Source organism: Myotis yumanensis, unplaced genomic scaffold (genome assembly GCF_028538775.1).
Source record: "Myotis yumanensis isolate MYYU_CA2020_CCGP unplaced genomic scaffold, mMyoYum1.0.hap1 SCAF_8, whole genome shotgun sequence".
NCBI lineage: Eukaryota > Metazoa > Chordata > Mammalia > Chiroptera > Vespertilionidae > Myotis > Myotis yumanensis.
Genome location: NW_027223759.1, coordinates 46,344,125 through 46,359,766, shown reverse-complemented (window position 1 = coordinate 46,359,766; position 15,642 = coordinate 46,344,125). Strand labels below are relative to the sequence as shown.

Genomic DNA, 15,642 nt, shown 5'->3' with positions numbered 1-15,642 from the left:
CCTTCCTTAACCTGGCAGCCAGTGTTCCCACTTATCAAGTGGCTTTGGGATTTTTCATGAATGTAGCCTGAAGGGGCTCAGACAGGCACGGAGACTCAAGGATGACAGTAATCTCACCTCTTCTTCTTGGAAGTAGAGTGTGGCAGCCAGAGAGCAAATGCAGACGGTGTCTCTATGCCTTTCAGCCAACACCATGAACAGGAATTGAAGTGCTGGTGTTGCATTAGCAGAAAAGATTCATGGGCAGAGTAACGACATTTGCTATTTTACGGGCAGTTTATTTTTACTTGAGAATGTTTTCCTTATCTTCAGATTTGAAGCACAGTTGTGTTTATCTAAAAGGAGAAACAATTATTCCAACTGCTCTACTTTGGAGCATGTTCTTTTCTTCCCAAATGTAATCCTCTCATTACAAGCTCCTCTTCCTGCAACAAGGACATTTCCAAGTAGAACAGGCCCCTGACATGGCAAAAGCAGTTATCTTCATCATCTATATAATAAAAGCCTAAGTGACCGTTAGGCTGGAATGACCAGAACAACTGGTTGCTATGATGCGCACTGACCACCAAGGGCAGATGCTCAACGCAGGAGCTGCCCCTGGTGATCAGTGCACTCCCACAGCGGGAATGCTGCTCAGCCAGAAGTTGGGCTCACAGCTGGCAAGCACAGCAGCAGTGGCAGGAGCCTCTTCCACCTCTGCAGCAGCGCTAAGGAGCAGCGATTCAAGCAGTAAGGAGCCTGCTACTAAGGAGCAGCAACCCAAGCAGTAAGGGGCGAGCAGGTGGGTGGTAAGGAGCAAGGGATCTCAGATTGCGAGAGGGATGTCCAACTGCTGGCTTAGGCCTGATCCTAAGCCAGCAGGCAGACATCCCCCAAGGAGTACCAGACTGTGAGCAGGCAGACATCCCCTGACAGGTCCTGGGCTGTGAGGACTGCGAGGAGAAAGAAAATTAATACCTAGGTGCATTACAGGGAAACTACAAAAAAAAAAGGCAGAGAACATCTTAAAAGTAGTCAGAAGAAAACCAGCAGGCAGACATTTCTCAAGGGGTCCTGGACTGCAAAAGGGCTCAGGCCAGGCTTTGGGACCACCGCACCCCCAGCCCCGCCAGTGCACAAATTTTGTGCACTGGGCCTCTAGTATATAATAAAAGGCTGATATGCAAATTGACCAAACTGCAGAACGACTGGTTGCTATGATGCACACTGACCACCAGGGGGCAGATGCTCAACACAGGTGGTCAGTGCGCTCCCACAAGGGGAGCAGTGCTCAGCCAGAATCCAGGCTCATGGCTGGTGAGTGCAGCAGTGGTGGTGAGAACCTCTCCTGCCTCTGTGGCAGCACTAAAGATGTCCAACGGCTTAGGCCCACTCCCTATCGGACATCCCCCAAGAGCTCCCAGACTGTGAGAGGGTGCAGGCCGGACTTAGGGACCCCCACAGGTGCACAAATTTTGTGCACCAGGCCTCTAGTATGTATATATAATTGATTTCAAAGAGGATGGGAGAGAGAGTAACATCAATGATAAGAATCATTGATCAGCTGCCTCCTGCATGCCCTTCACTGGGGATCAAGCTGCAACCTAGGCATGTGCCCTGACCAGGAATTAAACCGTGACCTCCTGGTTCATAGGTCAACATTCAACCACTGAGCCACGCTGGCCGGGCAGATTCTCTTACTTTTGAAGCCTGCAGGAAGTGGCTGGGGATGTTGTCATAGTACACCTTTTTCTGGTGTGTTCTAAGGTTATTCTCAAATTTATTATTTTTTCAACAAACCATTTTATTTGAAATTTTGATTCTGTGGAACGCGCTTGTTTGTATTTCAAGTTCTGGCACATAGTCTTTGTTAATGGCGTTGCTAAGATATGTTATGTACTTTTAAAAGCAGCCCTTGAAATTTAGGAAGCATTTGGCCTACATGTTACTACAGAGCATATTGAAATTTGTTTTCCTTTCATCTCCTTCCCAATAAAAGCAGCCGCACGGCTTATCCCTTTAGCTTCCTCAGAACTTCCTTTCAGAATTCCCGATCTATTACGGCACATTCACATACCAGAAACAAGATGCCTTTTCATGCTGTCAACCTTTTTCATCTGAAATGTAAATTAATTCTTGCTGGTATGCCTGACAGAGATCAAAGTCAGGCATTAACCTTCTTGGGCTTTCTGGGGAATCCATCCCCAGGACCCTGCTGCCACTGTAGCGGCCAGTGTCCCTGTGATGGGGCCCTCCTCCAGGCAGCCCTTGGTGTAGAAGCCACTATTTCAAAGACTCAGCGTTCTTTTGTAAACGACCTCATTATCACTTTAAATTAGGTGAGAAGTGATCTGCCTTGCCAGTGTGTGTGTGTGTGTGTGTGTGTGTGTGTGTGTGTGTGTGAGAGAGAGAGAGAGAGAGAGAGAGAAAAAAAAAGAAAGAGAGAGGGAATGAGAGAGGGGGACACACGCTGCTGCTGCTGCTTGTATTAACCATGGGCCCTTTGCTCAGATTCCTGGAGCTTGCTGAAGTGGTTCTGACAGCCAGTGATCTCCGTGTGATAGAGGGAGGGACTGGGCTCCAGATTGGCAACCTCTCCCCTTGCTCAGTGGGTCACTTCTTGCCTGTCAGTCTTTGAGGTAGGCCGCATTTACATTTTCAAAATAAACAGATGCCTTACAAATACAAGAGCCGGTGGTCTAGAGATCTCTGCGGGCCCAAACAGTTCACCAGCCAGTGATCAAATGCTGGAAGAGAAAGCAAGTGGAAAACATACCCTAGGCACAGGCACATACATTTCCTATGTGTATAGCACTGCGCTGCAACAGAGGGCCTTTATGAGAGCCGGGGGTCTCGGGGAGGGAGAGCTGAGGATCCCAAGCCAAAGTATAGTTTATCAGTCTCCTTACGAGGGTGGGGGACAGAGGGGAGGGGAGAGGTCCCAGGGGGGTAGCAACTTTGGATGCCATCTTGGTGAGAAGTGGCATAATGTATTTTTATTTTTGGTTAATGGTGATAACAGGCTTTTGTCATAGGAAAAACATTTTCCTTTAAACACCGAAGAATTAAAAGTATACACTTTTAAATCAGAAAAATAAGATTGTACATATTAGTGTACAATAGTCTAAGTAAGAATTAACAGATATATTATTCCATTACTAATCTACTTTTAAAAATGAACTCAAGTTTCAGAAAGTGGATATAACTAGATTTATTCAAGTAAAAATGCATCCATTCCTCAGTAAATACTATCAAAACAAACAACCTGTGGGGAATTTTTAAAAGAGCTACAATGTCTCATTCTTTAACTTTTCCAAAGTACTGGCTTTAAAACTGCCTTTCTAATTCCAGATTCATTTTTTAAATGAGGGCAAAGTCGTGGGCCTGCCCCTCTCAGAGGAAATGCCCGGAGGAGGTGACAGTGGAGCCCTAGGGGCTGGGAACAGAATTTCAAAGAGTGTCTGCTCAGAGGAGGGAGGAGCAGGCTCTTCCTTCGTCCTTCCGCCCTCCCCCCCACCCCAACCACCAGCACCCCAGGAGCAGGAAGAGCCCATTGGTTTACAGTACATGTTCATTGATTGCTTCAGTGCTGTGGACACTGTTGTTTTTTCTCTTCCTCTCTGTCCTCTGATCAACTTCTATTTACTCTCCAACTTGGCCTTTTCAACAACACAGATGTTCTCAGAAGATAACAATAGCGCTATAAGAAACAATGGCCATTCTCTTTCTGATGCCCTTCAGGGGAAAGTGCTTTTCAGAGTGTCAGCTATGACTCTGCCAAGGCCTCTGCCAAGGCTGAGGGCGCCTTCCAGGAGTCTGTGAACAGGCATTTTAAACTGGCTGCAGCTGGAACCGCTGGGCGCTTCATGTGACGCCAGCCATAGGAGTTGCTTTAAATGCTGGTTCCCAGGGAGAAAGCAAGCGTCGGGTCCAGACAAGCTCCAGCTGCCTGGGGCACAATTTCTGATGGCAACTTAGAGGCTATTTAACGTCTTTTAGAAGCCTGGCCCTGCAGGAGGAGAGAATGAGGTTTTTAGTGTTTAAAACTGCCTGAACTTTTAAACCTCTTTCGGTGCAAGGCCTCCTAGCCTTTTCTAACTTTAAAGGCTGGTGCCTTTAGCACGTTGGGGGCTGGGCAATGACTAGCTAGGTGGTTGCAGCAATTTCCCAGAACTACATTTCCAGGAATATCCCGAGGTATGCAGAGCAACTATATTTTAAATTAGAAAATTAATTTCTTTCATTTTCTTATTCAGCTACTATTTGCTAAGCACCTACTTTATGCTGGGGCTACCATGGTGAACAATGGGACTTAATCTGAGGCTTTAAATTTTCCATCTCCAATACAGACGGCTATAAAACATGTGTTCCCTCGAAGAGGTACTGTTTGTATAAATCAGACACTCTAGATTATGTCAACACTCATTGGAAGAGAGTCTCTAAAATGCCAGTGCAAAATAAAGAGTTGAAATCATTATAAAATATAGCTGAGGATATGCATTGAAGTGACCCATGCTTCTCAATGATCATGGTAGATACTTTTCATTCTGACGAAGCTGTGCATAAGCAGATCGCTGATCACAAACCAAACAGTAGAGGGAGGTCAAGCGAATGTACCATGAGGGAAAAGGTCCACAATGAACAAACAGAAGAAAAACAAGCAGGCCCTCTGTCATGCCCTCTATCACTTCTTTCTGAGTCTCTATTTGTCATTCTGCCTCTATCTCACTGTTTCTCCACTCATTTCATTTCTCTGTTTTAGAAAGATTCCTCATCATTTCATGCAAAAGCTTAATTTCTCAAAATGCGAGAGAAGACGGGTTCCAAACTTTTCCTGGTCATCAGGCAGAAGCCAGCTGCCTGCCCTTTACTGGCGTGGTAGGCCATATCCATGCAAGAAGGAAGAAACAGCCAGGGAAATGAATTAGCTGGTGCCCTGGGCTTGGGATGAGTTGTAAACTGCAAACTAGCTCCACTGTCTCCTAAACTTTTGTTTAACAGAAAACGGGGTTTCCTTCAGGCTTATGCAAGGGGTCCTGCTCATCCACTCACACACTGCCTGGGTTTCTCTAACTCTAAGGAGCTGTGGCTGATTGGAGGAGGAAAATGTTTGGAACTTGGAACAAGTACTTCAGGAAAACATGCCTTGTCTGTGAATGGGATCAGCACCTACAGAGAGACCCTAAGCATGGCTTAGAGGAAGTGGCTTATAGCTGAGCAAAGGCCTGGCCTGTGGCTTCAAGGTTCTGTCAAGAAATGGACTCTGCCCAACCTCGGTGGGACGCACACACTAGAATTCTTACCATGAAATGACTTGGAAGGCAGAGGAGTGTCTTTTGCTGTGAAATCAAATTATTGCCCCTGTTAGAAGGAAACCCCCGGAGGGCAGGGTACTGTTTATCTGGTGCACAGAGAGGAAGCTGAAAAGCCATCGTGGACTTGAGGTCTGCGGATGCCTGTCATACTGACACGGCATGGAAATGTGCTTAAGGCGCTGGCACCCCCAGGACTTAGATTCAAATTCCAGAGATTCTTCAATTTGGAATAAATTTCTCCATGATAGACCTCACGTGGAGCTCCAAACCTGGCTGCAAAGAGGTGGTGTGCAAAATGGTACCTTTACCACCTCAACATTGAGTGGGGCAACATTATTATGGTCAACAACATACTCAAGTGGCCTCTACTTTTTAAGTTTTTTAAAATATAAAATCATAAAATGTGCACATTTTATGACCTTTATTAGTTATTTATCCACATGATAAAGAAACATTTACAGAAAAAATTAACTGTGCTCTGGCAAGATGATCAAATTCCCCTTCCCCCCACACCTTAAAAGTCTCCTGTATATAGACAGATTTTGTTTTCTGCTTTAACAGATGAAACAGAAGTTTAAATAACTTGTTTCCCCTTATGTGTTGAGTGAGTTTAAGAACTGTTATCAGAGTCTTCATCTGAGTCGTCACCCAATGCTTTTTCAGTCAATCATGCTCTTTTATTGGCTTCCATCTGGAATATGGCACATGGACATAGGGTACCAGTCAAAGCATTGGGAAGAGTTGTACATATCATCCTAAGCATGGACTTTGCAGTCAAAACAATTGACTTTAAATCCTGGCTATGCCACCATTTGTCTGGTTTAGGGAAAATTACTTCTAAGCCTGTTTCCTCAACTATAAAATGGGACTCATTAAGGCCTAATTCTCAGGACTAATTTTGAAGATGATAGCAGAAGAGATATGCAAAGCCTCCTGCACAGTACCCACACAGGGCAGATATTAACTAAATGCTAGTTCCTTTTCTGCATTCCCTTTCTAAATATATACTTCACTGGGAAAAAAGAAGTCAATCTTGTAGGATGAGCATAATAATGTTATAACTTCAAAAAGATGAAACTATTTCTCTCATTTTCAGAGAAAAAAAAATTGTACCTGCCAAGTCTCAAATGCAGTTGCAATAAAATCTTCATAAAAAAGAAGTTTCCAAATCTTAATTTATGCTTATTTGACAGGGAAAAATTCAAATGCAATAATGGCATGTGAAAGGTTTCGGGTAGTTTTGTTTTGTTTTTTTGGAAAGAGATGTGCTGTGTTCCATTGTGCTGAGAACTTGATTCATTTGTGCAGATACATTTTTCAATGACTACAGAATTATTAAGACTTAGGTGGCACGCTGCTGACATCACATTTTTCACTCACTTGTTAGAGGCCCTTATGCAACTTGTCCTGTAGAAGAGCAAGTCCCCTCCTCACCCTTTCCACGAAGTCAGAACTTCTAACATCCAGGAGCTAAACATCACCCAGATTTTCTGCCTGCTCGTGTGGAAAGCAAGTCGCCTCTCAGATGTCTGAAGAGTTGGAAGATTTCGGTGTGCCTATCACGTTTAACCCACAGTGACGGGTGATTGGCAGCATAAGAGCTGAGCGACAGCCCTTTGGCTGGTAGTTCAAACCCCAACACGAGGAGCCATAGCAGGATCACGGCTTGATTTGCTGTGGCCATGACGTCTGAATCGCCGAGCACAGAGGCAGAGGCAGAGGTGACAGCTGGTAGCCATTCTCCTCAATAAAGTTGTGACGGTTGAGATGTCTAAGCAACCAGATCCTGCTAATTTCACAGACTTTGAGCCAAGTGCTTAGTGTCAAAACCGGCTATGGTCAATGATGCAAATGGCTGTGAAGGTTCCCTCGTCCACAGCAAGGTCTCCCCACAGACTCTTTCCCCGGTGGGTTAGAAGCAATTGGATCCTGCTTTCCAGCATCTCTCCAGTTTGAGGAGAAGAAACTCAGACAGTTTGATAAAATTGGATGAACACATATAGTCAGGTAACCCCCCTCCACAATCAAGAACAAGAAAAGTCCTCATGACCTTTTTGTCATTCATCCCTTCCCCCCCCCCTCCCCCACCCTCACCTCCTGGTGACCACTAATGAGTTTTCTGCTCCTATAGTTTTGCCTTTTCCAAAATGTCATGGAAATGGAGTCATATAGTATGTAGACTTTTCCATCTGGCTTCTTTCACTTAACATATTGCTCTAGAGATTCATCGGTGTTGTTGCGTTTATCAGTTTATTCTTTTTCATTGCTGAGCAGAATTCCAGTGAATGGCGGTACCATAGTTTTGTCCATATACCAGTTAAAGAACATTTGTTCCCAGTCCTTGGTGATTAGGAATAAAGCTGCTGTAGACATTCACATCTTTATCTTTTTCAGAAAAACTTATAGAAAATGAAATAACTTTGCTTTATAAGAAACCAGAGCTGTATGAGCAATTTACACTTTATTCAAAGCACTTTCACTCACCTTATTCCTATAATTACCATAGTAACCTTGAGAACTAGGCTAGGGATCTTACCTCCCTGCAGTCCAGACTGCCCAACTCCTGATCAGCTGTCCTTCCCCTGAAACATTTTCTGAACATCCTGTCTGTCCAGAACACTCTGCTAGATGCTTTTGGGGTAGTCATAAAAACAACATAAAAATTGATTTTTTCTCCCTACAAAGGGAAACAGTTTGATATTCCACATTATCTGTTATCAGGGTAATGCAAATTAAAACCACGAGATACCATATGACCCCTATTAGAATGGCCCACATCTGGGACACTGACAAAGCAAATGCTAGTGAAGATGTGAAGCAAGAGGAACTCTCATCCACTGCTGGTGGGAAAGAAAAATGGTACGGCGAGCCACTTTGGGAGACAGTGTGTAGTTTCTTAGAAAACTAAACGTACTCTTATCATAGGAGCCAGTAATTGCCCTTCTTGGTATTTACCCATACAAAAACCTGCACACAGACGTTTAAGGCAGCTTTATAATTGCCAAAATTTGGAAGCAATCAAGATGTCCTTGTGTAGGTTAATGGAGCAATAAATTGTGGTAGATCCAGACAATGGAATATTATTCGGTGCTAAAAAGAAATGAACTATCAAGCCATGAAAAGACCCAAAGGAGCCTTAACATGCATATTACTAAGTGAAAGCAGCCAATCTGAAAAGGCTACAGACTGAGTGATTCCAACTATATGACATTCTGGAAAAGGCAAAACTATGGAGATAGTAAAAGGATCAGTGGTTGTCAGGGGTTAGAAGGGAGGGAAGGATGAATAGAGGGAGCACAGAGGACTTCAGGTAGTGAAACTACTCTGTATGATACATCATGATGGATACATGCCATTATGCATTTGTGCTGACCCATAGAATGTATAACACCAAGAGTTAACCCTCGTGTAAGTTATGGGCTTTGGGTAATTGTGAAATGTCAATGTAAGTTCATAATTTGTAACCGATGTACCACTCTGGTGGGGGATGTTGATAATGGTGGATGGGGGCCATGCATATGTGGGGAAAGAGGGTATATGGAAAACCTCTGAACCTTCCCTGAAGTTTCTGTTGTGAACCTAAAACAGCTAAAAAGTAAAGTCTTTTAAAAAAGTGAAGGGGGAGGAAGGAGTCTCAAATGGAACCAGGACCAACACACCTGCCTGAGCCTTGAAAGAGGACTCAGCCAGGGCCAACTAACACAGCCGCAGGGAGCAAATGGTCTACGAAGCTTCCCTCATCCGTTTTAGAAGCAGGCAGGGCATAAATTATAAGAAATCAATCCCACCTTAAACTGATGGGAGTCAGAAGAGAGCAGCAGTCCCTAGATGCATGAAGGGAAGGGGATTCCCCCAGATGGAGCTGTTCCAGGTCAGGCAAGAAGCTGATTTCTAGGATAAGGGTAAACCTTCCTCTTAGCTTCCAAGTTCGAGAAAGCAATTACCGGGCAGGACTGTCTTTGAACTCAAAGTTTGGCTGGGATAACGACTGAAGTTAAGTAATGGAGAATCAAAGTGGAAAAATGCTCTCGTAGGCCTGAAATTACTAGATTTGTTTCGTGTGGAAGCCAGGATTTATGATGCAGCTGAGGGGGGCAATATGTCAATGAGATTCTATTCTTTAAGAAAAATTTTGCTTTTGCAATGCTGCTTTTGCCAGTTGGGCCTCCCACAAGTTGGCCTCTTTTATGTTCTGATAAGATGGCTGCTGACCAGCTGTCACTCCAGCCAGAAACCACACTGGCTCCTTGTGCAATCCCCCAGCAGCAGTTAGGAGGGTAAGGCTGGGCCTTTGTGCCTCATCTGTATGCGCCTTCTCTGCCAGGTACAGTGGGCACCCTTTGCCAGCTCCATTATGAGGGCAGGAAAGCTTACCCAGCCTAGATCTCTAACCAGGAAATCTACTCAGACAGGGGCCCTGCGGTCAACAGTGTTGGGTCTGTCCTCTGGTGGGTCATCGCATGCCAGGCCAGGCCAGGCAGGGCCTCCTCCAGGCAAGTGAAAGAAAGTCTGATTTTTTTTCTTGCATTTATAAAGGAAAAAATACGAGAGTAGGAGTTAATGATTTTTAAATGTTTGAATAAGTGGGGCTGCACCATGTGGTATTTAGGATTTTAGATTTTAGGGCTTGAGTTTGAACCCTAGCACTGCCACTCTCTAGCTGTGTGAACTCCTGGGCAAGTCATCGAACCTCCCTGTGCCTCTGCTTCCGCAGCTCTGAAATGGGAATAATAGTGGTCTCTACCTTTTAGAGTTACTATGAGGATTGGACAAGTTAATTTTCGTAAAGGACTTAGGAAAAAGCATGGGGCCTAATAATCCATACATATGTGTTTGTTAATAAAAATAATGGCTATTTCCCTAGCTCCTGGTCCTAATTCTTCTCCCCCTCCCTCCACCCCCTCTACCAAATCACTCTGAATGCACATACCTGATCTTCTTCTTCTTTTCTATTTCAGTCCTTAATATCTGTCAGCTTCCCCTCCTCATATTAGTTCTCTATGGCTATATTAACAAATTTCCCCAAACTCTTTAGTTTCAAACAACAGAAATGTATTCTCTCACAGTTGAAGAGGCTAGAATTCCAAAATCAAGGTGGGTTTCTGCTGGAGACTCTGAGAGAATTCTTTCCATCTCTCCTAGCTTCTGGGGTTCCCGGCAATCTTTGGCATGCCTCGGCTTGTAGGCCCATCACTCCACTCTCAGCTTCCTTTGTCCCCTGCATTCTCCCTGTGTCCCTCTGTGTCTTCACATGGACTTCTTTGTTGTTGTGGTAGTTATTCCTCAATGGATATTTTCCCATTGATTTTTAGAGTGAGTGAAAGGGAAGGGGAGAGACAGGGAGAGAGAAACATCTGTGTGAGAGAGACACATCAATTGGTTGCCTCCTGCAACTGAGGTATGTGCCCTTGTCCGGAATTGAACCTGGGACCCTTCAGTCCTTGGGCTGACGCTCTAGCCACTGAGCCAAACCAGCCAGGGCCACATGGACTTCTTATAAGGACACTAATCTTTGGATTTAAGATCCACCTTAATCCAGTAGTATGACCTCATCTTAAACTAACATCTGCAAAGTCCCCATTTCCAACTAAGGTAACTTTCTGAGGTTCCAGGTAAAAAAGAATTTTGAGGGAACACTAGTTTACCCAGTTCACCACCTTAAAAGTTTCAGGGTGCTTTCACATCTGTTATCTCTTTTTAGTTTTATTTTATACATTTGAATGCAAGTTCCATGAGGGTAGGGATCATGTCTTGTTAAGAGTAGTCTGGGGGCCTGGCCAGTGTGGTTCAGTGGTTGAAGGTCATGGTTAAATTCCCATTCAGGGTACATGCCTGGGTTGTAGGCTCCATCCCCAGTGTGGGGCATGCAGGAGGCAACCGATCAATGATTCTCTCTCATCATTGATGTTTCTGTCTCTGTCTCCCTCTCCCTTCCTCTATGAAATCAATAAAAATATATTTAAAAAACAAAAAAAAGAATAGTCTGGGGCAGAGCAGCAGATTACCCTGTGCTTGGCAAAATGGAGCTCGAGACCATGAGCAGATACACCAGCCCACTGAACCCAGCCGCCTTCCCCCATCTGACCGTGGTACTATTGGCCACTGGCATGTTCTTCACCACCTAGTTCTTCATTTATGAGGTCACCTCCACCAAGTACTAGTATACTTGGGACATCGGCAAAGAGCTCCTCATCTTCATGGTTGTGGGGTCCTCTTCCTGCTGATTTGGGTTAGCATCTACGTATGAGCTCCCAAGAGTTCCTGCCAGCTTCACGGAATCCCTGTAAAGTAATTTTTGTACTATTGCTGGAAGTGTCCTGCCTGCTGCTCACAAAAAGAAGGCAGATGTGTAACCATAAAAAAAAAGAAAAAAAGAGTCTGGCCTTAAACAAATGGAAAGATACTATGTCACCAGGTTGGGCGTGGAAAGGTGATGCCTGAGGTAGGAGAGTCACCCAGAAGGAGGGTGAGGGACAGGATGAAAAATATCTCTTTAGAGGAAATAAAAAAGGAGAAAGTTCGGAGAGCCCATATATTCTAATACGGTATCTCTAGAAGTAATACAGGCAGAATTGGAAATAGCCAAAGGAAGAAGGAAGGTACAGGAGGAGAGAGAGCAAGCTCTAGGTCTCAGATCAGGGAGAAAAGAGATGGGACAGAGTACGAATTGACTGCCTCGGGGCAGAGCCTGAAGAATACCTCCTATGTGGTAAGGAGGGGCCCTGCTGCCAGTATGGTTTCTTCTAAAGACAAGGGACTCTGTTGCAAAGTGCCCTCTTCAGATACCCAAGGCAGTCTGAAGGTCATGGAGAATGGAAGAATAGCTGGGATAAACCCTTTGGTATTTTTCTACTCAAGCCATCAGCTGTTTTGGTAGAGAAATATTTAGGTGTTTATCACTGTGAACTAAGCTGATTAGAGGATGAAAGGCTGCAATTGTGATATTCCTCAACTGAGAATAGTGTGTGGCCTGTCCTTCCTGTGACAGCATAACTGGTTGTCAATCCATACTCATCTGTGAGCAGGGCTGCAAGTGAGAAGCAAGGGAAAAGCATGCCTGAGAGGCATAGGTGTGGAGAGAAGGAGACCTCGCTCCTATTTTTACTTCCCCGGTCCCCTTGTGGTGGCAACAGAAAAGGCAATAGGAAAGCCATCCAGTTGTCAAACCAGGAGCCCTGGCCTGGTGCACTCATGACCTCTGTGTGTCATGCAGCTCCCTGTTTGACTAATGTGGTCAATGAGACAGAGAGGTTCCCGAATTACTCAACATCACCAAACTAGGAGGGAGCCCAGCCAGGACATGATTAATTCTCTTGTTCCCTTCCATTATGCCCTTTCCAACCACCACGCTGTGTTAAATCTTAAAAATAAGCACCAAATCTGTTGAGATTCATCATTCTAGAGCCTCAAACCACAGGACAAATGTGGGTTTCCCTAGCCAAGTTGTATCACCCAGTTTGGTATTTCATCTAGGTGTGGGAGCATAATGTTGAGAAGTTTCTCTTTTGTTTCATTCCACAGGGCGCCCTTTGAAACAAAGCAGTGATCCACACCTTGTTGTCACAGAGGCCATCAGGGGAAGTACCCAGGTTCAAGACTGTAGTAAGCCTGGTGACCACAAAGGTGAGGCCATTAGAACTTGGGATGGGTGTCCTGTGGGACATTCCAGAGAAGGTTCCAGAACTGGAAATGATACCCTGATATGGACCTTCTGTCTGCCACTCTTTTTTCTTTTCTATAGAGAACAGCTGATTAAATTTAGAGGCAGCCTTGCAAGGACCCTGAATGGTGATTTCACAGAATCGGAGAGTGTAGACAGAGATAAGCTACCGCCTGCCTCCCTTCAACCTGTCCTCTCAGAGCACACATGCTTCTATCTGATTTACCTTAAGATTTGTGGAAATTCAGCTTTTTAGCCAGATCTTTCCATGATCCTGACAGTGTACATAGACTTCAAACTAATTGAGAGCATTCATGGGGGAGGAAGGACTGTGGATAAGAAATAAAAACTTGGGTATCTGGTCTAAGCCCTCCCTTAATTAACATAATTGTAAAGTGAGAGAATTGGACTAAATCAGTAGTGTTCAAACATGTTGAAAGGAATCTCCCCTTTTGACAGTGTGAAGATCCCTGGACTTCTGCTTGAAGAAGTAGCTATAAGCCCTAGCCAGTTTTTCTCAGTGGATAGAGCATTGGCCTGCAGAACAAAGGGTCCTGGGTTCGATCCCAGTCAAGGGCATGTGCCTTGATTGCAGGCTCCTCCCCAGCCTGGGCTCTCGTAGGGCATGTGCAGAAGGCAACTAATTGATGTGTTTCTTTCACATCGACATTTCTCTCTGTCTTTCCCTCTCTCTTTCCCTCCCTCTAAAAATCAGTGGAAAAATATCCTCGGGTGGAAAATTAAAAAAAAAAAGAAATGGCTGATTTCTTAAATATGACCTTTAATGCCAATGCTGGTATTTTATAAAAAGTGAGGATGAGTTGCCCTGGCTGGATTTTACAGTTGAGTTTGCAGGAACTACTGTTTATCTGCCAGTCCCAGCAAAGAGGCTCTGGGTCCTTCCAGCTGCTTTGTAATCTGTTACCGAGCCAATGTTTTAAGGAAATACAGAACTGGGGCTTTCCCAGGGGACAAGGAGGTTAGGGAGTGGGAGAAAACGAGAAGGGGGACCCAGGGAGCAGCAGTGTTTCTTGAACTTGAGGAGACCTGGAGGTGGAGACAATGAGATATTTTCCACTTTCAAAAAAAGCATGGCTAGCTGTCACTGACCTACCTTCTAAACCCTTTCTCCCTGGCAGAAGCCACAAATAAAAGGTCCTCCTATTGTAATCAACTCGCAGATGTGTTTTGTTTGGCCAGACATCGTGTTTTTTGGTGTGTGTGTCTTTTTAAACTTTGAACCTGAATGTTTTTAGATGGGGCATACATCCTTGGTTCACCACAAACCCCACCACGCCCACCCTTTTACCTGACACCACACACATTTATGTTACCTGGGTGGCCCCAAAGGCATTGGAGCTTGCAACACCTGCTATGTTGTTTTCTTTCTTTTTCTTCCACTCCTGATAGTCAAATGCTTTTAGTCAAATGCTTTTTCATCTGATTGCAAAATAGTCCAGTAAAGAACTGGCTCAGTTTTCCTGGGAAAATGAATGGCTTGTAGAGCTCGGTCTCACTTTGGAAGTGTTCACCGCCTCAGAGCACTCCCTTCCGGTATTGCTGCATTTCATTAAACCAGGACCCGGAGGCACACTTCCCTGAAGGCAGGCGAGGCCTGTGTGCGCAGAGGCCTCTGTTGTCACTCCTGTGCACACCTCAAGTCTAGTTTTTATGAACATTTCTGCAATTTAAGTTCATCATTTAATTGTTTCAGCCATGTCACTGGTCTAATTCCTTTAACTCGATCTATTCACTTAGAATGAATCACCTGATTTGACTTTTCTGTTTTTTCCCCACATCTCCATTTCCCCAATCTCTTTGTTTAACAATCTGCCAGAGAGATACCAGGCAATTCCAACTGTCACCAGGACATACTTCAAGTATTTGACAAGTTTGATAACCTCCTTATTTTTTACTTATTTATTTTGACCCTTTTTAAAAAAAATGGAAGTATAATTGACATGTAGCATTATATTAAATTTCAGGTGTGCAACATAATGATGACTTCCTTTTTATTTAAGTTTACCTCTTTACTCTGACCCAAATCCTTCTCCCTGCTCCTCCAGCAAAGCTGGGGGATGGAGGAACAGACTTCATCTAAGCTTTACTAAGAGTACTCGCTAAGTTTCTGTTTGGCTTTTTTTTAGACTTCAAATGACTCTTAAAAATCAATATTTTGATGACTGAAGTGTAAATGAGTAAGCAACATGGAATAAGTTTTCCCTTCAATCACATGAACAGAAATTCTGTGCATTTTTATCAGAAACCCAGGCAAAGTAACCGGAGCATTTGCTAAATTCCAAGTGCAGGTGTTGATGCCTCTTCTCTTTCTGGTGGTGGCCATGGCACCTTCCTAAGGACAGTCCCAAATCAAAATGGGCTTGGTGGCATCTCCTGGCTTTGCTTATGCCTTTTCCTCTCTGAATTGCTATTAAACTGCTATTGCTCCTTTTTATACTAAGGATCTCAAAATATGTGCACACAAAAGCAATACTGGCTTCCACACAGATGGTACCATTTGGGCTTTGATTAGTGAGTGGTGGGTCTTGGTGCTGCTGAAATGGACCAGAAAACAAGGTTAAAAATTATTTGGCTTGGCCTGGCCAGTGTGGCTTAGTTGGTTGAGCATCATCCTGTACACCAAAAGGTGGCAGGTTCAATTCCCGGTCAGGACACATACCCAGGTTA

The 15,642-nt window shown here is 44.3% G+C and overlaps 1 protein-coding gene and 1 pseudogene across 1 annotated transcript in view; both read left to right on the top strand.

Annotated features, from left to right (window-relative positions):
* MYO3B (myosin IIIB) overlaps window positions 1–15,642 on the top strand; it is a 356,539-nt gene that overhangs the window by 234,710 nt on the left and 106,187 nt on the right. Inside the window, exon 27 of the mRNA XM_070423427.1 lies at window positions 12,816–12,917. Within this exon, the coding sequence (XP_070279528.1) occupies window positions 12,816–12,917 (102 nt within the window). The remainder of the gene's footprint in view (window positions 1–12,815; window positions 12,918–15,642) is intronic.
* LOC139015652 (dolichyl-diphosphooligosaccharide--protein glycosyltransferase subunit TMEM258 pseudogene) lies at window positions 11,315–11,541 on the top strand (annotated as a pseudogene).